At 58.5% G+C, this 23744-nt stretch overlaps 1 protein-coding gene across 2 annotated transcripts in view; it reads right to left on the bottom strand.

Moving 5' to 3' along the window:
* The window catches only part of DGKD (diacylglycerol kinase delta), a 116772-nt gene that overhangs the window by 10566 nt on the left and 82462 nt on the right, over positions 1-23744 (bottom strand). The window contains exons 8-27 of one of the 2 annotated variants that reach the window (XM_061188664.1): positions 23535-23637; positions 22682-22844; positions 20067-20175; positions 16921-17060; positions 15931-16015; positions 14730-14824; positions 14547-14646; positions 14191-14470; positions 11472-11621; positions 10500-10628; positions 9104-9200; positions 7003-7113; positions 5270-5366; positions 5021-5128; positions 3913-4026; positions 2778-2912; positions 2367-2518; positions 1270-1381; positions 1093-1185; positions 52-171 (exon numbers count right to left, since the gene is read on the bottom strand). In XM_061188664.1, coding sequence (XP_061044647.1) covers positions 52-171; positions 1093-1185; positions 1270-1381; positions 2367-2518; positions 2778-2912; positions 3913-4026; positions 5021-5128; positions 5270-5366; positions 7003-7113; positions 9104-9200; positions 10500-10628; positions 11472-11621; positions 14191-14470; positions 14547-14646; positions 14730-14824; positions 15931-16015; positions 16921-17060; positions 20067-20175; positions 22682-22844; positions 23535-23637 — 2493 coding nt within the window. The remainder of the gene's footprint in view (positions 1-51; positions 172-1092; positions 1186-1269; positions 1382-2366; positions 2519-2777; positions 2913-3912; positions 4027-5020; positions 5129-5269; positions 5367-7002; positions 7114-9103; positions 9201-10499; positions 10629-11471; positions 11622-14190; positions 14471-14546; positions 14647-14729; positions 14825-15930; positions 16016-16920; positions 17061-20066; positions 20176-22681; positions 22845-23534; positions 23638-23744) is intronic. The other variant, XM_061188672.1, reaches the window with a different exon arrangement.

Here is a 23744-nt window from a genome sequence, read left to right as displayed (position 1 = left end):
GAGCGCCCCTGTGTCCAGGGACGCCGCGCTGAAGCCCTGTGACCCACATACCTCTTCCTCACCAGGTTCCACGGGCTGGCACAGCCAGGGGGTGTCCGCCAGCTTCCTGAGCTGCTGGCCCATCTCGACGAGGGCAGCCGTGAGCCGTTCCTTCTGAGGGGGGTCCAACTGCTGCTCCAGGCAGGGAGGGAAGAGACACAGCTGGTGACCGGCAGGGAGGAGCTGGGGCCGTGGCAGAGCCCCACGCAGACAGGAGGTCTGCCCCAGGGGCTGGGCTGCTCTCAGAGAGTGTTCTAAAAACTTGCAAGGAAACTGAGTCACAGAACGCCACTTAAGGGCCAGACTCAGAACCTCCCCTCGTAAGTAGTGTCGGGTGAGAGAATTAAACTCTCCTCTCGTAAATGATGGGGCAGACCAAGCTTGTCTGAAAATCGCATCAGCAGGGCTGACGGGTCATCTGCTCTGGTTTCCTCGGGACCCTCTCTCGGAAGCGGGGGAGCAGCCTGCCTGTACCAGAGCGCAGGAAGCATGGTGGGGCCGCGGAGGCAGCAGCTGGCACGTGTCAGGACAGCGCGGTATTTTGGAATGAGAGCAGAGAGTGTGGAACTGGACTCTTAGGGGGGTTCTCCAGTGCCTTTGCCTCCTTGACCTTCCACATCCTCGTTTTTTAAAACAAGGAGGTTAGCCAGGCGCTCTCTCGGGTCTGCCCTGTGCCAGCTTCTGCGATTCAATCCAGCTCCAGCCGCACGCCTCCGCAGGGCTGACTCATCAGCCAGGTTTGCAGGGCTGAGCGAGGAAGGGCGGCTGACTCTGGGGGCGGGGAAAAGGCTGGCCAGGCTGGCCAGCCAGGTCCCCCACCTGGGGGGTCTGGGGCAGAGCGCCGTCTACGACACAGGAGGTCCCGTCCGCCAGTCTCGGACACCCTGGAGATGACGTGGCGAGATGGGGCCGGAGGGTTTGAGCATCGCCACACCGTGAGCTCAGATGGCCTCTGAGGCCCCTCCGACGGGGGGCCTAGAATTCTCAAGGCCGGGGATCCTGGGCTGAGACGGGCTGCCCTCTGTGCGCACAGCAAGCGGCCCCCCAGCTCACCAGGGCCAGCTTCCCCGCCAGCAGCAGCTCCGTCTCACTGCGCAGAGCTCTGACGTTATTCACCATCTCCAGCACGAAGCTGCAGCTCAGCCCCTGAGAGGAACCAGAACAGACACTGTGGAGACGGCCCGAGGGCGAAAGGGGTCCACAGGAGAAAGACCGGAAAAGCGCAGGCACCTCTGTGGTCCTGGGCCTGCCGTACACTCGGTCCATGGACTTGGAGCTGGCGTTGACGGCGTGGGCGAGCTCCTGCTCCACGTCTCGGTGGGACTGCGCTATTTCCCGGATACTAGAGGGAGACACGGCACGCATCAGACCAAAGAGCGGCAGCCTGTGAGTCACCTCGCTGGAACGCAAGCCCAGGTTCGGCCCAGAGGGCCGACAAGACCATGACTCGACCATGATGACCCGTGACGACCGATCATTTCCTGACCGGTGGCAGAGGAGGCCTTAAATGGGAAATCTGACAACAAAATCCCAAACTTTTCTAGAAACTCAGCCAAGGAAGTAAATTCCCAAAATGAGACCTACACCCTGTAAAACAGCAAGCGGGTAAGTAGCAGGAGGCAGAGGAGAAAGCCAGGAAGAAGCTAGACAGGGCCGTGGAGGAGCACCAGGCCTGCGGCGGCTCCCGGGAGGGAGAGGTGAGGCAGGGAGGGGAGGTACAATGCAAAGACACAGCCAGACAGCGGCTGAAGGGGGTCAGCGGATGTGGCCACCGAGAGGGCCCAGGTCACCAGGCGGAAGGGCCATGCTGGAGCGAGGTGGGTGGACACAGCGGGGGGGTGGGGAGGACGGACAGTGGGCAGAGCGGCGACCACCGTGCTGGAAGGTCCGCAGTGGCTCTGGGAGGCTGCGTAGGAGAAGGAAACGCCTTTGGCTGCTGGCTTTTGTTTTTTCAAAATAACTACAAGGTCTGCTTCTTAAGAGCAAACCCGCTCTCTGGGGGGTAAAGGAGGCAGGAGGGGTACTATTCTCAGAGATCCGGGATAGGCTGTAACACCTATGAGCTGCCTCTGAAAATGCCTGTGGTGTGAAGCTTCCACCTGCATAAACCCCGAGTAATCCCTGGAAGACAGTTAGTGAAAATACCAAAGCCCGGGGTTAGCAGAAACCTGGGCCGGGCCCTCGTGAAGGAGGCAGACGGCACATAAGATCCGGCAGGGGCATCTCAACGCCTGCGGCCCAGCCACGGACCTGGGTCGTCCCAGTGACGTCAGGGGGCCCGGGCGCGCTGGCGGAGGAGTGGGCCGCGGAGGGAAGGTGGCGCCCACCTGTGGATGAGGGCCCCCGCTGCCCGCCCAAACCGGTCCATCTGGTCGGCTTCCTCCGCGGACAGGATCTCCGGGTGCAGAGAGAAAGGCGGAGGGCGGGGCAGCTCACACTTCTGCTTGTCCTCCCAGGACTTCAGGGTGTTCTCAAAGGCCTAGGGCGCGGGAGCCAGCGTTACACTCTCTCCTGCGAGCACACATCTAACCACAAGCACCGCTGGGACACGAGCGGGATAACCGGCTAGAGAGGGAGACATTCTTTTTAACGCTGGGGGGAGAGGGAGCGATCCTAGAAATTAGAGCCCTGTTCACTTAATCTTCAAAAAAAACAAATAAATTCCTGGAACAAAACGTTAAAAACTCCAGGTCTTCTCCTAGAAGGGGCACATGTGCGCCGCAGGCAGTCCGTCTTACCCGGTCCCTGGTGAGCGTCTGGGCCCGGTTCTTGTGGATAATCCGAATGTACCCTGGCGGCTGGATCCAGGCCTCTCCATCCACCTGCACAGGTACGCCCTCATCCCCCAGGATGGAGATCTTCACCGTGCGACACTGAGCAAACATCACAGCCGTCACCGAGCTGCACCCAGGAGCCTTCAAGTGCTGTCAGCACCACAGGCACCGTCCTGCCCTATACACCCCTGCCCCGGCCGGCTGACCCCTGGGGTGACACCATACCCCACCCCCCCAGCCTCTGGGGTCAGAGCATCCCCGCCCGGGGCGCAGCTCATGGAGCCCGGCGGTCTGCCCCACCCCGCTCCCACTGCCCTGCACCCAGCACCGCCTCCGTGATCGCAGTGCGGGGAACTCGGTGCTCAGACACCAGCACCAGGCCCAGGGCGGGGACACACGACCACCAAGAGCTGCTGGGTCCCTGGGCACGTGGGGCCACTCCCAGGACAGAGCAAACACCCAACAAGTGCTCCTCTTTTCAACAAAAAATACTGCCAAGGAATTAAAATTGTGAAATTCAAGCAGCCCACGGTGGGGACAGAAAGGACTCAGGTTCAGGGGAGCACGAGCTCCCCATCTCTGTGCACGAGAACATCGCCCTCCCCAACCCCACCGACAGACACACCCTTCCCAACCCATTACCAGAAGTACAGGATGGGGAACCCACCCTGCCACCCCCAAGCCGGGCCTCAGAGCAGCCGAGTGAGGCCACGCGCTCGGCCTCTGTTCCCAGACTCAGGCTGTGGCTCCTAAGAGCTGCAGGCCCAGGGGCCAAGGTCAGCCAGGCCCGTCTCATCTCACCCCACCTGAGCAAGGGTGGGCAGGACACAGGTGGTACCCACAGAGTGAGTCAGGGAGGGTACAAGCCAGCCCCAGTTTCGAAAGTATTTTTTAATTGTCAAAACATGGCAGGTGAGAACGGGCTCTGGACCAGGAGGTGGCCGGGGCGATCCTGGAAAAGCGCCCACTCTCCTGGGCTCTGCACCCCGGGGGCCCAATTATCTCGAGAGCGCGGTTCTGGGCCAGGCCTGCTGCTCCAAACGTGTGTGAGCCACAGCTCCACCCAGGTCCCTCCCGCCTCCAGGACCCCGGCCAGTACCTGAGCAATTCGGTGATGCTGCAGCTTTATGACACGGGAGACGGCCATCTGCATGCTGCCGAACACTGCGACCACCTCCAAGATCTTGTCATCGAATGACGGGGCTGCAAAGGTCTGGAAGGGCCGGCCTTAGAGCTGACCTCTGCTCCCAGCTTCCCTGAACATGCCCCCCCGCCACGCGCATCCTTCTCACTCTGGGGGCCGCTGCGTTGGTGAGAGCCAGACAGGCCCACTACTAGGAGAAGCTACGGGGTGAACACTTGCTGACGGGTCTCCACGTCAGATCCTGAAAGCAGCTGCCTGAGATCAAACCCCGGACCTGCCACTTACTAGCGTGGGAGCTTGGGCAAGTTACTGTCTCTCTAGCTGGGTTCCCTCATCTGTCAAATGGGGCGAACACTGGTACGTTCCTCACAGGTCCTCACGAGGGCCGTCAACACAGGCACAGTGCTGAGAAGTGACCGGCGCACGCTCAGCGTGCGGCTGGTGTTAACTATTTTTATTAGCTATGATGTACGAAGGAAGTCAGGCCCCTGGTCAAAACCTATCAATGCTCCCAGAGTTCTTGGCATAAATTCCAAACTCCTCCTTGGCTTACACGACCCCACGGGAGCGCTGACCTCGCCGTGCTCCGCCCAGTACGCACACCATCAGAGAACCTCCTTCCCGCACCCGGCCCTGCCTGGCCGCCAAGCCTTCACATACGCTGTTCCCTCTGCTGGGAGCAGCCTCCCTCGCCTGCTCCTGCCCCATACCCACCTGACCTGTCCAACCCCGAGTCACCCTCAGGTCTCAGTGTAGATGTCCCTCCTCCTAGGAGCCTTCCCAGATCCGGGCCCGGATTCCAAGCCACACCTGCGACCACACCTGTCCTGCCTGGCATCCCTTTTTCGAGGTTGCGGGAACTGGGCCTGCCTGTCTTGCTCTCCACTGCGTCCCCGCTGCCGGCACAAGGGCCCCGCTCCACCCATCCCTCCGCCTCACTGACAGAGCACCCCCAGAGCGGGAGGCTCCACCATGGCTCCCGAAGGGGCCGCCTCTCTGGTGACCCCGCCCCCATCCCCTTCCCTGAGCTCGGGCCCATGCCGCCCAGCACCCCCGTACGTACATCGTCCTCCTTGGTGCCCCCCCAGAAGTTGGTCCCTCCAGCATAGCTGGGAATGTTGAGGACAGCAATTCCCTGGAGACTGGGCAGTGGGATGGGTCGCCCGTCACACTGAGCGGTAGAAATGCATAAAAGGAGAGAAGAGAGAGCCAGGCTTCAGCCGGGGGCTCCCTCCCCGCAGCACTCCGCCCTGGGCTAAGGCCGAGGGGCCACTGGGTCAGCAGAGGGGCCGGCAGGGGGCCGCCTGCTCACCTCCAGCAGGACCTTCTGCTCCAGGTTCTTGTAGGTTCTGTGCAGCAGCTCTCTGGTGCCAAGGACTCCATACCACATCATGTTCTTGGTTCGACTCCTAGGGGCGGAAAGCAAAGGACTGACGTGGGTCTCAGCTTTCTCTACACAGCTACCTACGGCCCTTGCTGCCACCTCATCACAAACGGGTCACATCGGGCAATCACTCCCAGCAGCGACACCGTTAAGATGAGGAGGACATGCCCTTGTCACATGTCCACGCGAGATGGGCTGAAGAGATATATTCACTGACCAGAAATTCTGCTAAAGAGTAATACTGCCAAGAAAGTAATCATACCCTGAGAGGTACAAAAGGTAAGACGTTACAGAACCTCACAAGAAAACGTATAAATCACAATTTTTTTCCAGCTATAAAATTATGCTTACCACAGAAAATTTGGAAAGGGCAGAAAAGCACAAAGGAGAATTCACAATCCCCACATCTGTAAGTACTGACGATAAATGCTTCAGTGCACTTCCTTAGGAACTTGATTTACAGCTGAAATAGCAGTAACTGTGCACTTCGCCCTGCACGGAGAGCACCGCCCTGTGTCCTGAGCACGAATGACCACAACGGGGCACTTCCCACCAGCACTCGCTGAATTAACCCCTTTGACGGGTCTCTGCTTGTTCCCACCCCTGAGCTCTATAACGTACGTGGCAGTGGCCCTTGGTAAACGCCTCTTTGCCGAAGTTCCCAATTACTTTTTAAGGGTAGATTTGTAGAAATGGCATTTTCTAAGCAGACCTTCTCAAAGATACAAACCCAGGGAAGATTATATACCAGGACCCCAAGTTTCTAAAAACATATCACATGTGGCCTTGCTCCTCACCTATTTTGCTCTGATAAATTACACGCATTTTAATGCCTTTTCAGTTGTATTCAGACGAACAGGGGTATCTCCAAATGATTTGGGCTCCCATCATGCGCTGTGTAGCAGGGATGCCCCCTGGGACCTCTGAGCCTTTTCCGACACTCGAGCCCCAGAGCTCCAAGGTTTTTGAGTTCTTATGCTTGATTTTGTTTTCCGAGAAAGGTCCAACCACACAGGAGTTGGGGGATTGCCGGGCAACTCCTCGGGTGTCACTGTGACCCCCTCCCTCCGGGTGACAAGGGCACCTGGCAGGGGCAGGTCTGCAGGCTCTCCAGCAAGGGGCCCCCTCCTCCTGCATCAATGGCTGTTCTCCGCCCAAACTCCACACCAGCTTCCCTGTCTCTAGTTCTAGAAAGTCACAGCTGAACAGTCTGCCCTCCAGGTGACGGTCACCACGGGGTGGGGCGGGAGACACCAACTCCCTTCTTCCCTTGTCATGTCTCCCCGGAGGAGAGGACTTTCTACTTCAGCCAGGAGGAAACCCTCCCATTTCTCTCCGTCCTCTCCCCGGCCAGGGGGAGACAGTACGTGGTGACTTAGGGGAGAACCTGAACACCCCCAGCGAAACCCCCCCGGGGCCTCTCCTGTGGCATTTGCCTGCTCAAGGGCCTTGCGGGGGAGCAAGCCCTGACCCCACCTGAGGGTGACATGGAGATGCCACTGCCGTGGCCACGACACACAGACGCGCCCCGCTTTCTGACGAGGCGTTCGGGCTCCGTGTCTGTACTCTGCCTGAGGGCTCTATGCGCCCCAGAAATTACCCCACGGCCGGAAGGAGAAACAAAGAGCCGAGGGACAGGCGTACGCAGGGCCGGCACCCACCTGCACTTCTCTGGGTGCTCGTCACGCTTGTTGTTGAAGTCCAGGGAGATCTTCGCATCCAGGCCGATGCCAAAGTAATTGTTCATGACGCACTTCTCTGTGTAATACTCTCTGCAAAGGGGGGGTTTCAGGCCATTGAGAACAACCCTGCATACCAGCCTCTAAGCAGTTCTTCCTGAGGGCAAAACTCAGTTTTTTTGTTTGTTTGTTTTGGTTTTTTGGGGGGCGGGGAGGTAACAGCATTATTGAGATGTAACTCACATAACATACAATTCGCCCATTTAAAATGTGCAACTCCATAGCGACTGTCCATGTACTCAGAGTCACGACGATCAATTCTAGGACAGCTCACACCCCAAAGAGAAAGTCCACACCCCTCAACCACGAGCCCCAACCCCTCCTAGCGCCGGCAACCACCAATCTGCTTTCTGTCCTCTGTGGACCTGCCGATTCTGGACGGTTCCTAGAAATGGAATCACACAGCGTGTGGCCCTTTGCGTCTGGCTCCCGTCACTGGGCACGTTTTCAGGCCACGAGCACTGGGTTCATCTGAGTTCAGCGCTTCAGCCGGTTAATGGCGAACAGCGACGACCCACTGCGGGGATCCTCGGCTGACGGACCTTTGGGCTGCTTCACTCTGGAGCTATGATTTGTGAACACTCGTACACACGCTTCAGTGGGGATGTGTTTTCGCTTCTCTTGGGAGTAACCCCAGGAAGGGACCTGCTGGGCCACGTGGAAACCCTGGGTTTTGAGGAACCGCCAGACTGTCTTAAAAGTGGCTGCACCACCTCATGTTCCTATCAGCAACGTCAAACCTGATGACATCCGTGGCACATACACTCACATGTGCTTACACCCTGGATCCCAAAACGTCCCTCAAATGTCCCTAGACCCAATCAAAGCAAAGTCCCCAATTTGAAAATGTCCAGCCCAGCCCCACGTCCCAGGTCCACTGCGGGTAAGACTCCTTCCGGCTCCTCACCCCCGTGAGCGAGGCCCGGCACACCACGCTGGGGAGGGAGGAGAGGAGAGCAGCTTGTGTCTCCCCAGGGGAAGGAGAAGCCTCTCCTTGAAGGAAGAGACCACAGCCCTCGCTGCCAGGTGTGGAAATGCAGGGACCTCGGGTGACGGAAAGAGACAGCACATCTAGTTCCGGAGGCCTCTGTGGGCGCTGCTCATGGAAGGCTACAGCTCTGGCCTTGTTGGGGAGAACAACTCAGGAAGGGTCAGGACCAGAGCCCCCGACAGGACCCGGCGTGAGGAGCAGACAGGAGGGTGGTGTCAGGCTGGGGACAAGGACGCGGGCCAGCACTGGAGCAGGTGTGGGAACCCAGGCCACCCTGCAGGAAAACTGGCTGCCGCTGTGCAGGCTTGCAGCTCTGCTTCCCGAAAGCCAGAGTCTCTGCACCGCACACTTCTCACTGTTACTCTCCCCACCACGCCGGACACACATGGTGGACAACTTTTAACCAACTGCCGCTAGCCACTAGCTGCCCAGAACTTGCTATCAGCCAGCAGAAAGGGAAATCTAGAAGGCTGGGCTTTCAAAATACCATTTGTCCCCGCAACGGTCTCTACACACACGAGAACAAGCTGCGCGAAAGCCCTCACTGCCTTTGACGCTGGGCAGTGGACACGGCACAAGGCGTGCAGAGCAGCGTCGGGACTTCGTTCCCCAGAGTCCAAGTCCAGGACAGCATCTCCCCAGGGACGGCGAGGAGGCGCTTCCAGCCCGGGAGCTACACTAACGGGAGCGGTAGACCCGCCAGAAGGAAGGCGGTCAGGAGGCGGCGCCAACGCGGGGCCAGCAAGGACCGCGGGGAGGACGACCGAGGACACGGGCACAGAGTCTCCAAGCCTGCCGAGGCCCCAGAAGGTCAGGCACGTGCCAGGACGGCCGCCTCCCTTCCCAGACATTCCCAACCCACCCTCTGCCCTGGAAGCCTCACACCTTCTAGGTTTTCCTTATCGGCCAACACCAGCTGGAAAAGCATCGCCCAGGCAGCTGCTCACGAATTTCTCTAGTTAATTCCAAGCCAGTTTTCTACGCTCCAGCATTCAGCTAACAACATGCCCCCTTGGTTTACCCCATACTCACAGGTTTTCTGGTTCGGAGTTAAAGGGATCGGCATTAATTAATAATCGACTGATGACTGAACCTCCAGGCAAGGAACCAGACATCCCAGCGCGAACATCTGTAAGGGAGAAAACAGGAGACAGCACTGCCTGGGATGAAGAGGCTGAATGAAGAGGCCATCCCAAATGAAGAGGCCGTCGTGTCTTTGAGGCTGATGGTCCACGTGTTCTTCAGAAGGTTATCATAATAAGATGTTTCTAAAACACTGCGTAAAAATGTCCAAACTTTGACAATTAATAGTCTCAGGGAAAAAATCACTATCATAAATCCATATTCACAGAACAAAAATAAACACCGGGTGGTAACCAACACCTATGAGACACATCAGAAAAGAGCTTACAAAGATAGTTCTCACTAAATTTAAGAAACTCCACCAAAATGATCCCTACTACAACTAATTATAGGGTCTAGTCATACAACTTTATAAGGTTAAATTCATGAGAAAAGGTTAAACATCAAGGAACCCTCCAGGTGACCAGAACCCTCAAGATACCTGCACCAATTTTAAAAATTTAAATTATAAATAGTAAGGCTGAGATGGAGCCCTGCTTTTGAACATTCTGCCAATCCATCCCTTCCAGTAAAGTCTTTGCTGCTTATTAACCAAATCTGTCTCAGCCTCTTTTCCCTAGAGCTTCCGCAGTTTTCTTTCTATTCAATTGAGATTCACCTAGAAATTGCCAAATCACTTACAGGGGCAGCGTGTGCTCTAGCTTGCCCAGGAGGCCTCACGAAGCTGCCTCACGAAGCTGGTTAAGGGAGTCTTATCAGCAATTTCGACCCCTCGTACCATTCCTTCCTACTGCAGACACAAAGTGCTATCATGACTCCCCCTGAGGGAAGAAACAACAGGAGCTGCCTTGACATGATCCTGGGCAAAATGAAGGCAAGGCAAGGGGACTGGGCCCGACTCTCCTGGTGGCCAGCTGTGCTCCTTCTGCAATCGTGCCGGAAACAAAGGGGTGATCCGCCGGCTCCCCATCACGACCTGCCGGCCCTTCCCTTTTCACTCAGCCCAACTCCTATTTACCTATCAGCACCCAGCTCGAGTATCACCTCCTCAGTGACATCTTCCTGGGACCCCAGGGCGACGATTTGAATGCCGTCTGCTTTTTGTAATAAACAAGGGCACTTTTCATACCGTGCTATGACTCTGAAATTCTGTCTCTCTTTCCCATGGACCTATGAACTCTTGGAAGACAGGGGCCCGGTCTCATTAACCCCTCAGACTACTGCCAGGCAGAGCGACAGCTGGTCGCTGAGCTGGAAAGCTTAGCGCCCTGCCTGGGCCCCTCCCCCAGACACACAGGCCTCTGTGTGGTGCCTGCGACCCCGGCCCACCCGGGGGAACACTCACTCGGGAACAGGATCTTCGTGTTCAGTGCTGGCAGGCTGTCCCGGTTTCCTGACTGCGAAGGAAGAGAGGCAGAACCGCCCAGGGACAAGCTTCCTTTGCTTATCAGCTTTTCGCACGGGGATTTGGACACTATGAAAACAGAACAGAAAATAGAACGCGCCTGAGCTACTGGCAGCGTTCATCAGAGAAATGAGCAGGCGGAGGGGGGGCCGAGGGAAGTGAGGCGCGGTTACAAGCACCATCGGCCATGGCGGCGGAGTGTGCGAGACGAGGAACGAGGCAGGGAGCAAGGAGGGGAAACGGGCAAGGGGACGCAGGGGCGAGCGGGCTCGGACACCCGCCAGAGACACAGGCCCCTGAGGGGCTGGGGCGCGGGGACGAGGCCGGGGAGGGGGAGGGGCGGCCTGCAACCCCAGTCAGGCCGCGGGGTCTGCACGGGCAGAGGGGAGTCCTGCCCAGGAACGTGGTGGAGGAAACTCTGGGGCAGGATCTCCCGGTGGCTCGTAAAGGCCACGAGCGAGGGGGCCGCACAGAGTCGGGGCTGTTCCAGGAGGGCTAGGGGTCCCCAGGTGGTGGCCCGTACAGCTGGGTGGTCCCTAACCACCTGGAGCAAACGTGGCATGTGGCCGGCTGCAGCCAGGAAGCCCCGGGCCCTGGGTGAGGACCCCGGGTGCGCAGGGAGGGCCCACTGGCCCTGAGCCCCGCCGGGTCTGGGCGCGCAGGGAGGTTCGGAGGGAAGTACCGTCCCCAGCAGCAAGGCCCCTCCCTGCCCAGGGTCCTGCCAGGCCTGCACCAGGCAAACTGCACACAGCAGGTGGTATGTGAAACAGGTCGCGTGTTTGAGACTTTTTACACTTCCAAGTGGCCACAGAAACCATGAGAAAGCACCCTTAAGCTTCCCAAGGCAAGCTTCTGAGCATCGCAGACAAAAAGGCCTGATGGCGGCGCCGCGGGTCACCAGGGCCGCTGTACCTCTGCGGAGGCTCCTGCCCTTGGCGGCGCCGTGGCCCTCGCCGTGGCACGCTCTGTCGTCCGGTTTCAGGTCCTTCTCCTCCTCCGACGCGGAGAGACCTAAGATGAACCCCTCCTGCTCTTGGGTCTGGGCGTTCTGCTCGTCCACAGCTGTGCAAGGCAAGGGTATGTGCGGCTGAGCGCAGGGACGTTACCCCGCAGGCACCACCGGGCTGGCGGGGCTCCCACTGCACGCGGACCCCCTCCTCATCTCCCTCATCTCCCTTCAAACGTCATCTCGGCTGAAGGCTGAGACCCGAAGCTCCGACCCGTCCCACTTTCTCCCCGGCCCCCGGCACACAGGGCACCCGGACGCTCGTGCCAGCAGGCTGGGGAGGAGGGCCGAGGGCTGGGAGAGACGGAGGGGAGGGGAGTAACGGGCGGGAGCGCGCGCAGCCCAGAGGGAGGGAACAGTGCACCCGCCAGGGCGCAGGGGCAGGTCAGGACCTCACTCTTCTCACTGTGAGAAGCAGCAGGTCGAGCTGCTCAGAGAGAAAAGGGTCTGATGAGAGCTGAAAAGGTATGAGATGGTTTCTGAAGGTTCCGAGAGAGAAGACAGAAGAAAACTCGCTGGGGAGGATCTCAGGGTCTGGGTGAGGGTGGAGGTAATGAAGTTCACAGGTCACTGTGGTTTAACAGCATTCTCTTCAAAGCTTAGCAAACAGAGTCTAGGAAAAGGGAGCCATCGACTGGGCGAGTCTTTAATCCTATGCAGGGGTGCCTCTCTCCCCCAGGCCGACTAAGGACAGTCAGCAGTGGTATCCTGGACACCAGGGCCGATGACCTGTCCAGGCCCCGGGCCCCTCGACCACTGCAGCCGGCGCCTGCCTCGGAAACCACAGCGCAGACGCTCCCCCCACCCTTTTTTTTTCTTTTTTCTGTTAAAAGTCAAAAGTATTTTGTCTTGTTTTAATATTTCATCAGCTTTACAGGGTCACAATTATCTTAAATATTTCTGAAGTTTAAATACAATCTGCATATAATGTTATAAAATGTAAACTTTCAGTGTTCTTTTCGGTTTCAAAACCACACCTTTTTTTTTTCTTTTTATGGTCTTTTTTTTTTTCCCCTCCCTTTCAATACCTAAATGTCCTGCAAAAACTGAAATAAATCGTCACAGGCTGCCCCACCACGGCCAGGGCGCGACAGGCTGAGCCCGGCCAGAGGTAGAGAGTAGTTTTACATCATTTTATTGGAAGTTTTCTTCCCCTTTAACCCGAGTTCAGGCGCGGTCCCCAGGCCCTCTGACAAACTCCAGAGAAACTGAAATATCACGTCAGGAGTGAAAGGCTGAAGTCGTGTTTGCCAACAAAAGAGGCAGAAGCAAAATTAAGGAGGGGAAGAAAGAAAGGATGGTAGTGGGCAAAAATGCTACCAGTGAGAAAAGTGACTGTACAAATGCACAACTGTTACAAACCAACCCGCCACCCCAGGCCCCATCCCGCCCCCCGCCCGCCCCCCCGCCGGACAGCTACAGCCCTGCGGCCGGTTTGGAGGTCACAAGGAAGGCTCTAGAAGCAGCCCATCCACAAGCACCTCCAGAGCGGGGGGGCCCCTGGAGCCCCTTTCCACCCTGGGTTTGGGGGTCCCCACCCTCAGCGTGCTGCTGAGCCCCGCCTGTTCTGGAGTGGACAGCACTCAGCCCCCATCCCCTTACGTCCCGGTTTGCATAAGGGGTGCTGAGCGGCACCCCGGAAACCCCCCCGACAGGCAGCGGCTAGGTTGGGGGGCGCCCCAGGCAGAGGCAGGGCCCCTGGGGGCTGAGCGCCCGCTGGCCCCGGGCCCCCCTCGCGTTCCCACAGCCGGTGGACTCCCCCCGCCCCGTCCCCTACAATCATCAGCGTCGCCCAGCACCGCGGGCACACCCCGAGTTAGACCCGGGGGAAGGCGCCTCCCCTGCGGGACACCCGCTCCCCCAGACACCAGCGGATGCTCAACAGGACGCACGGGGGTGGGACCCTGAGCTGGGGGCTGGTGGGGGCGGGCGGCCGGGCGGGGGTTCTGGCATCAGAAGTCAGACCTGAGGCAGAAAGAGACTCGCAGCGGACCCGCCCACGCGCCCGCCCGCCCACGCGCTGGCAGAATGGGGGGCGGAGGGCAGCCGCCCGCGCTCCTGCGGTCAGGTGTCCCCCCCGTCTCTGAGCACCACCCCGGCTCACCCGGCCTCCGACCCCATCCTCACCTCTCCGTCCGTCAAATCGTCCTACAGCCTCGTCCCCCACCTCCGGCCTGGGCCCGCCTCCCTGCTGGGCACGGGGCCGTCCTCCGCGGGTGTCCTCAGAGCACCTCAGATCTCAGCACCGAGGCTCTCCTCGGACCCCCCGCCCCCGGGGACAGTCCCACCTCTAAGCGGACAAGGCCAGGCTGTGCCCGAGGTCTGGCAGAGCTGCCGCAGGTGAGGACGCTTCCAGGGAGTGGGTCCCCCAACACGCTCCCCGCGTGTGCCCGCGCGAGACACCTTTCCACCAGCTGGGGGCGCCCTCTCGGCTCTGCCGTCCGCTCAGTGTCTTTCCATCGGGCACAGGCCCTGAGGAAGGAGGTGCTGGCCTGCGTCAGGCGGTCCAGAGTGGCTCTGGCCTACACAGTGGGTCCCTCTGGGTCTCGCGCCACGTTCGGGGGGAAACTGGGAGCGCCCGGTGCTGGCCTGCAGAAAGCCCCGCGGCATCCAGAGCCCGGCTACCTTTCTCTGTGTGCTCTATGATCTGGCGAATCGCCTTCTTCAGGCTGTTGGCTCTCAGCATGAGCTGCTCCCGAGGACGGAATATCTGCGGCCGGGCTGGGCAGGCTGACCCCACGGCGCGGTCCCCGGTGGAGCCGGAGCCACAGCTGCTGCCCGCCCCCTCCCCGTCTTCCACCTCCTCAGCGATGGTGGGGGGCGGCGTGGGCAGAGAGGACGAGGCCTGGGACTCGTCATCCAGGGTCTTGAGGAGAGAATCCAGCTTCTCTTTCAGGACAGAGCACTGGGCGGGCAACAGAGGAGGGAGTGGAGGGGCTGCGGCTCCGCCCCGACACCCACCCCAGGTGCCCAGGACGCACCTTCTTGGCCATGACCTCCGACTCCTCCGAGCTCTCGGTGGTCTTCTCGTAGGCCTTCCCCACCCGAGCCACGAAGTCCTTCACGGTCTCGCAGAGCACTCTGTGGGGGGAACGCGGGAAGAGGCTTCTAGAGAGACAGTCCTGGCTGGGACCCTGGCTCCCCCAAGGCCGCCGGGCACTCACTTGGCCGATGAGATCACCACCGAGTGCTGGTCGGAGGTCAGGATCTTAGAGAGATGGGCCGCGACCGAGTCTTCATAGAAGAGGATCTGCTGCACCTGCCATTGCCCCAAACAGGGCGGGCGACTGTCAGCCCCACGACGGAGCCCGGTGAGCTCCACGCACCGCCCCCCCCCCCCACCCCACCCTGCCGGCCAGCCCCAGCTCACTTCACGCTAATCTGACAGATTTCAAAAGCTTCAAAAGAACACGGTGATAAAACCTCGTGAATGGCTCGTGCTGCTTTCGTCGGAGATTCAACACCGCCAGCCTGTGCTGGGCTGGAGTCCTGAATCCCGCGTCCTCCTCAGCAGCACAGGCGGCAGGCAGGGTCCTCAGCTGAGGCTCCACTCGCATTTCTCTGCCTGGCTGGAACTCGGCCCAGGCCCCTCTCCACCTCTCGATACAAATCACCCCCTTCACCGCTCACCCCTGCTGTCCTGCCTGCGGAACTGGGGTCGCTCACCCTGTGGGACGAGCCCTCTCTTTAGGCCTTGGCCCAGGGTCGGCCAACTTTACTACTGGCCGGAGAGTAAATATTTAGGCTTTGTATACGTACGTACGCTCCCTCTCTTAAAACGCGCAAACCATTCTCTGCTCACAGGCCAGGTCACGGCAGCCCAGGCAGGCGTGGCCTGGGGGGGCTGTAGTTTGCCAGCTGCTGCCCTTGACCCTCCTGAGGGGCAGACGGGTCCTGGCAGAGCCCTCTCTCCTGCTCAGCCAGCAGCCAGCTCGCCCAGTGGGGTGAGCACAGCTGGGCGCCCAGCACTGCGCCAGTCTGGGCCCTGAGGGAACCACCGATCACAAAAACCACCATAAGGTGAAAAGAAGAGCTGAACACTGAACTAGCACAGACCAACTGCAAGGGTGGGACGTGGAGGAGGCGGGCCCAGAGCGGGAGCCTGGGCTGGGCGGGGGCACTGGCAGCAGGGGGGCGGCAAGTCCTAGGGGACCATCGTCACAGAGGACCCCACATCTGGCGACACCCCAGGAAGCCCCCAGACGACCACCAATCCTGTGGGGCAGAGTCCACGGGCCGCAGCTCCGCCTCGGCTGGCCCTGCACCTGCGCGGGTCTAACCTAGTGGAGGACGCCTAAGGTGGAGGGAGGGCCCCAAAGTGGTGAGGAGGACAGTGTGAGCACGCGGTAGGGCAACTGGAAATACCTCGGAGCCCTCACTCAAGTCTTCGGTGACAGTGGAAGAGGAGGCCGGCCGGGGGAGTTTGGTCTCGTAGGCCATGACGCTCCACCTGCACACACAAAGGAGCTCTCAGCAGGTCGGCTCGAGCCCCCAGGCAGGCCCCGTGCCTCTCCCACCTCCCTGACTCGTGGCCTGGGGGCTTGATCTTATGACAACCCTAACTTCATTTGTAAGCCTTTATCTTGACTCCCGTGTCCCTAACCTGGCTCCTCACTTAGCTGAGAACAAACGTCACAACCCGTTGGACGCTGCAGCTCCACTGAAGGAGGTGAAAGGCATCCCATAATGCTGCTTCTGGGAAAATGGGCTTCCCCTCTTCAGAGCTAAAATCACTCAGCCAGCAGCCAGCTCTCCCGCGGGGGCTGAGCATTTCACAGCCTCCAAAGGCACGTAGGCCTCCCTTCAATAGAGAAGAAACGGTAGAGGCAGCTGGAGAGGGTTCAAGACCACACCTGCTCGTTGCCGCGCAGGAGCCTAAGAGAGAATACGAGCGTTTCAGCAATAGCAAGTCCCGCAGGCCGTGGTCAGGGGCTTTCATACGTGAGCTCGGCACTAAGAGCAGCTCGCCCTCGAGAGCTCGGGAAGAACGCCCAAGTTATCTCTAGACACCCAGAGGAGAGCTGTGTCCAAAACTTACGACTCTTCTGGGAGCACGGGATTGCTCAACTGTGCAACAGTCTTCCTTACGGCAAGACTGCTGACAGGCATCAGACGAGGCTGCAAAGGCCAAAGGGGACAGGGCCGCCTTCTCTAACGGCCCAGAGGATCGGGCCTGGCTGGTGAGACCTGACCACTCGAGGGCACAGTGCCAACCTGTTCTGCTCATCAGCTCTGTCATAATCTGATCGCCAGATAAAGCCCACCAGAAACAAGGATTCCTGCTCAGGCCGAATTTTTACAAGTAACTGCAGAGGGCCTGTGGTTTCCAGGGACCCTGGGTTGAGGTCCACTCACCTGTCCAGCATCTTGGTGCTGGCCCTTTCCAGCTTCTCCAAGATCTGTGGGAGCTGGGTGTCGTCGTCACAGGCTGAGCCCCAGCCTAACACGCGAGCCAGGTCATTCCCTGTGCCGAGGGGCAGCACTCCCAGCTGACACTGAGACACGGGGGAAAGACACGGCGTCAAACACCCTCCTTTTCACCTACAAGGTGTGAGGTCTGATCTCACCCGGTGTGGTGCTCGCGTTCCAGGCAGAGCCACTTGGCAGGACAGATGTCTCTCTAATCCGACAGAAAATTCCTCTCCCACCCACAGGCCTGCTTCTCACCTGCTGCCACATCTGACAATCAATCCTCTAAAACCTCCCTGATCTACATTCCCACCTTCACAGCTATGGCCACAGTGCTGACTGCTGAGTGTCCGAACCCTGAAGAATCAGTCTACATGACTCCCCTCCGCCTGCTTCTCCGCCCTCTACAGCACCTCACTAACACCTTCCCTCCCCTCACAGCACCTTCCACGGCTTTAAGTCCTATCAAGACAGGCGCCAGGACCTCCAGTCTGGCCGTCAAACTGGAACACACCCTGGCACTCGGCCTGCACCCCTCCGCCTGTCACTCCCCAGAGACCCCCTGCACTGCTGAGGCCCCGCCCTCCACCTGGAATTCCCACCCAGAGCCCCCTGTGGAAACCCCACCTCGCCAGTTCAGTGCTTAGGAAGCTCCCCAGACGCCAGCTGCCCAAGAGCCTTTGACCTCCGAGCCCGACACGCAGGGTGGGGGAGGGTCCCTGGTCCCCCCTAAGCACGGCACAGCCCGTGGTCACCTGCCGCGGCCACTGAGGGAGGCCCTCCACCCTGCCAGGGGCAGCAAGCTGGACAGAGCAGGTGAGGACAAGGAAGCCCCAGCACCGGGGGGAGGGGACCCGGCGCCGGCTTCCGGGAGCCTTAAAGGAAAGGAGCAGGCAGCACGGTGAAGGGACAGCGGCGTTCTGGGAGAGGTGACCCCCCCGCCAAGTCAGAGCTCAGACGGGGAGGGCAGTGAGGAGAGAGCAGTCAGAGAAGCAGAGGAGGAAGAAGGAGCCAAACTGGGGCCTCACTCTGAGTCCGGACCTTCTCCTAAGCCAAGGAGCCACTGGGGAGCGCTCAGCAAGGGTGCAGGAGCAGAGCCGCCCCAAGGAAGGTCCTCGGGGAGGCGGGGACCGGCGGGGACCGGCGCGGCCCGAGGGGCTCAAGGAGGTGCGTGAGCAGAACAGGCCGAGGGGAAGGCCCCCTCGAGGCGTGGACAGGTGGAGCGCGGGGCCAGCCAGACGTGCTCAGCAGCACCCACTGCTGTGCTGGACACTCAGGGTGGCAGGTTAACCGGACACGAGGAGGGAAGGTGAGGGAAGGCTCAAGAACTATTGTCAGATCTCCGGCTTGGATGTCGGGTAGGATCACGGGCCACAGAGAAGCCAAAGGAAATGAATGCTCCCTGAACTCAGCTGAATGCATGAAAACCTGTCTTCCTAACTTGTGATAATGAACTTGGTAACAATCCTGGAAGTGAACAAAACCTAAAATTGGACCTAAGTGTACTGCTCTAACTTCACCACTAGGGGGCAGTGCTCTCTTTCCCGAGCAACTGGCCTCCCTAGAGGTGAGCAGTTACTTGCACACCCGGCGTCCCCTCTCCAACGTCATTCCAGGAGCTAGACGCTGACCGCAAAAGGTCCACCCCACCTACAAAGACCACCAACGTGTTGAAGGACAAGTGACAAATGAGGAAAAATATGGGCAACAAGGAGTTTACATCCCTAATATAATAATAATCCTTAGAAATCAATTTTTACAGAGGTAAATACCCCAATAGAATATTAGGTTAAAAAAAAAACATGAACAGATGATTCATTTAAAAATTCATAGTTAATTGAGGATATGCTTGACTTCACCAGTATTAAAGAAATAAAAATGAAACATACCATTTTTTGCCTACTAAGTTGGGCAAAAGCCTTAAGATGTACAATGGACAGCATATGCGAAAAGACAGTTTTATGAGCATTAGGAATATAACCTGGAGAGCAGTCTGGCAATATTACCAAAATTTAAATTTGGGTGCTCTTCAAAAGAGAACATAATTGGGACATTGTATACATGGTTTTCACCAGCACTGTCATTATGAAGCAATCTGAGTGTCCATCAATGGGGGGAGATGAGCTAAACCCAGGGCTGGCGCAGCCCTGCCCAGTGGAAAACCATCACACAGGCCTCCATTTAAACTGATGGATCGAGAGGTGCCCACAATGTGTTGACTAAAAACTGACACTACACAATATACTGTAAGGGTACCATGAGTCCATTTAAATTAAAACTGCATTGCACACTGTACTATATACATTTTGATAGAGAGAGGTCTGAAGGATAGTCACCGAAATGTTAGCAGTGGTTAATTATTGGGGGCCGGGGTATGAGGGAGCTGGAGCAGAAAATAAATCAACACTTAAAAAACAACCCTACTGGGCTTCCCTGGTGGCACAGTGGTTAAGAATCCGCATGCCAATGCAGGGGACACGGGTTCGACCCCTGGTCCGGGAAGATCCCACATGCCGTGGAGCAACTAAGCCCGTGCACCACAACTACTGAGCCTGCGCTCTAGAGCCCACAAGCCACAACTACTGAGCCCACATGCCACAACTACTGAAGCCCATGTGCGCTAGAGCCCGTGCTCCGCAACAAGAGAAGCCACCACAATGAGAAGCCTGCACACCACAACGAAGAGTAGCCCCCGCTCGCCGCAACTAGAGAAAGCCAGTGCGCAGCAACAGAAACCCAATGCAGCCAAAAATAAATAAATTGATTAATTAATTTAAAAAAAAAAAAAAACAACCCTACTCTGACCTGAAGTTCAAGTATACTTCTGACCCCTGCTCACCAGCAGGAGGCATCAGGCAGTAGACGACATCACTACCCAATAAGGAGCCGCACCCAGATCTGCCCGTGCCTGGGACCTGCGGGGATGGAAGTGTTCTTTCTGTTGGGTCCCTGGGCCCATGACGCCATCAAGCTACCTGCTCTTCCCTCCAAGACCACCCCAAGGGGACGAGGAGCGTCCCCCGAGATGACACAGCCTCTCTGTAACGGTGGCATCGCTCTCCCATGGGGCCGGCCCCTCCACACCCAGGTACCTGTTTGTGAAGGTTGAGGCTGTCGATTTCAGAGAGGACCCAACCAACACTGCCATCTCCACCGCAAACCAGAATCCGGAACGTATCAAACTTCTGGAACAAGCGTAGGCTGCAGAGAAAACAGAACGTCAATGAAATGAGGTCCATTCTAAGGGACAGATAGCCGACAGCCAGTCAGCCTGGGGCTGGGGGACCCCATCTGTGCTCCTCAAGGCCGACCCTGTGGCCCCTCCCGCGAAAAAGCCTCTTGGAGGCCAGAGCCGGCCGTGTTCAGGCTCCGCCCACTGGGGCCGCTGGGCGCCTGAGAGCAAAGGCCAGCACCCCTCAGCCCCCGGCCCGCCCACCGCCCCCACACGCGGCCAGCCCCACACGCGTCTTCAGGAGCCCCGGGCTGCAGGATCCTGCCCACGCTGTTCCTGACCTCTGGGCCACTCCGCCCGCCCAGGTGACCACCCCGCTCCCCTCGTGACTCCAGCTCCCCTGTGCTCCTCTTGGTCACCCTGCCCCTCCCTCGCAGCGTCCCTCCCAGGACACCCTGCAGCCTTCCGTTCACTCCCCAGCCGCTTCCTGGGTGGCCTTATCCACGTCTTGGCTTCAGGGACGACACAGATGCTGATGACCCTGAATGACCCTGACGATGATCCCTCGGGGCTCTCCTGAAGGACAACACCTGCCCTTGTCTACCAGAACGTGCCACTCGGTGTTGCACGGGCGCCTCCTCGACCGACGTTTCCTTCCTCAGAGAAAGGCAGCGCCACCACCAACCCAGTTACTGGGCAGGCCCCGTCGTCCACTCTTGTAACCCCTCCAGGAGCCTCCTACCTGCCTCCCGTCTCCTTCAAGATGCCTCCAATTCGTGCTACCAGCCTCATCTTCCCAAAACCAGTGTCGTCGGGTGTCCGGCTTTGGAAGGGGCCGCTTGCTCCCAGGAGAGGTTCAAACCTCTCAGCGGCCCCCAAGGGCCTCCCTGGCCAGGAGCTGCCACCATGTGTCCGCACCTCTGCACACAGCCCACCCTCTGCCTAGAGGGCTCCCTGCCTCCCTCCCCATTACCACGAACTCTCCTCAAACGCTAGCTCGGAGGGGAAACTGAGACCCCCATCTGACTCATAAGCCCCTTCTCCTGGTTCCCAAAGAACCTGCACACCACGCTGCCAACGAGACAGATCGCCTGTCTTGGGCCTGGACTGTCCGTCCGCGCCCGTCCCCGGCAGGCAGGGTGGCCCCTTGGCCAGGCTTTGCATCCAGCACAGTCCGAGCGGGGGGGAAGGCCTCAGACAACAAACAGGACCAGGTGACAGGGAACTCGGGCCGTAACAGAGGGGCGCGGCTGCACCTGACCTTCAGGCTGGGAGAGTGGCAGCCACACGTGTCCTTTAAGAACACTGACCTCCCTCAGGCCTCCCGCTCTCTGGAGAAGAGGGGACACGTCAAGGCCAGGAATCAGGAAAACGAAGCCGTATCTCTAAGTTTTCTTAGGAACAGTGTGAGAGCAAGGCCGCTTCCCAGAAACGGGACCTGTCTAAGCCAAGCGCACCGCACCTCTGCGGGTCTGCACCTAAGTCGTCCTGTCTCGTCCTTAACGCTTACTACGAGCTGTGGGGCTTGCATGCTTCTCCAAATGAACACGTGCTCATTCCGCGGTCCTACTGCGCAGCCCGCCCTGCCCAACGCCCCTTCGGGGCATTCCTCCAACAACCCTGGTGCCTCGGGGAGCAGCGGCCTGCGCCTGTCTGGTGCATCCCCGCAGGGTACCTCCAGGGTCCCTCCAGGGAAGGGGGTGCTGCCACCAAGGAAAGAGGCTCGAGAGCTGCCGCCGGTGACCCTTCTCCAACAGCAGGTCTCTCCAACCAGACCCAGGCTCAGGTCACAGGAGCACCAGCTCCAAAACCAACACCCTCCTGGGAGCCTCCCAGGAACACACACGCTCCAGAGAGCAGGCTCCGCGGGCACTGCCCACTGCAAACATCCTGCACCGCCTCCCTCACGAGCCAGGGGGCTCGCAGCGCTCCCACCTAGAGCTGGTGCTTCCAAACGAGGAAGGAGTTGGCTCAAATGCCAGAATTTACAAGAGCCAACGTTGTCCACAAACCTCTGGATTGTATAAAACTAGAAAACACACGTCAGGTCTCTTACTTTGCCAGATACACGGGGCCTTGCACATCTGCAATCACGGCACCTGCAACTTAAGGAAACTCAAGTGCCCTCTAAAATGAAAAATCTCCCTTTTGGCCTCACTGGAGAAAAGCTTCCTACTCAATACTAAGCAGCCATTCAAAAAAATGAGACAGATCTGTAACTACTGACATCAGAACACATCCACACTGCTGTCGGCTGACACCCGTAAAAAGCACACCGCACAAGGACAGGTAACCTAGGCCCCCACCTAGTTTCAAAGTCTGTGTGTGCACACGACTGAAACACGCACTGGAAAGTTGGAAGGACACACAACTCTATGAAACATTCAGAGTGGACACCTCTGCCAGTGGAGTTTGGGAAGGGTAACTTTTATTTCCTATTTAAAATTTTCTGTATCTTTGAATCTTTAAATAAGCATGCATTTTCTTCAAACAGTTTTTAAACTCCAAGAAAGATATATTTTACAAGCTTCCTACCCAAGGTGTGGTCCTCCATTCATGAGGTCAAAGACCTGGGCAGGGTTCAGCAGCTGCTTGAATCTTCTGAGGAACTTCACACCCTGGTTGTCCCCACTTTTTGAATTGACGAAGACCAACAATGGACTCGTGCAGGATGGAGGACACGTGGCCTTCCAGAAGCCTGGGTGTGAGGACGGAAAAGGACACAAGAAAATCTGAAAGCCACGAGAGACATCAGGGCGCCCTCAACCGTGTACCAAGTAGACACCCCTGTGGGACCTATAACTTACACATACACGCCCCGGAAACCGGCAAGAGATTAATCCACATGTCTCCACAACGCTATCCCCCGTGTAGAGGGAAGTGAGTCCTCATCTGGTCTGACCTCACCTTTGCAGGACTCTAAATGTCAGACACTGCTCTCAATCTAGCAGAGGTGACTTCCTGAGACACGTGCCCCGGTTCCCAAGTTCCTACCAACACTTGTTAATATGCATCATCATGTACCATCTGGACAAGCGAGCGCAGACGTGGAAGAGTGTGTAATTAATATCAGCTACTAGACGAGCCTAGTTGACGGACAGCCCACGTCAAAGACGGAGAAGCATCTTAGACTCGGTTTCTACTCAACAGCCGATGGACCTACCACCTTCAAGTAAGGTCCTGGCCTTGAGTCCAAGGTGCCCAGCAGCCCAGCTGCCAGGACACTGTTCATCACCTCCACTCCTCTCCCCCCAGTGGCTGGGCCTGACCTCGTCCCGACCGCATCTCAAAATCACTGACATAACCAATTCCAGAGCCGGGGAGGGGAGAAGGCCTGGAGAAGGAAGCACGAGGAAACGGCTGAGACGGGAGAGCGTGTGGTACCCACCATCGGAATCGATGCTGTTGAGAGCGGTGGGCGGGATGACCGACACTTTGCACAGGCCCAGCGGGCACTTGGTCAGTAAGGATTCTTTACACGCCGTGTGCACCTGGAACACGGACCCGCTCGTCACAGGGGGCGCCGGCCTCCCTCCCGCACCCCAGAGCTCTCCCCAGCCCTGCCGCCGCAGGAGCCGTGCTCTCGGACGCGGCCGGC

This window comes from Eubalaena glacialis, chromosome 1 (assembly GCF_028564815.1).
Source record: "Eubalaena glacialis isolate mEubGla1 chromosome 1, mEubGla1.1.hap2.+ XY, whole genome shotgun sequence".
Taxonomy (NCBI): domain Eukaryota; kingdom Metazoa; phylum Chordata; class Mammalia; order Artiodactyla; family Balaenidae; genus Eubalaena; species Eubalaena glacialis.
This window is presented reverse-complemented; position numbering and strand designations above follow the sequence as displayed.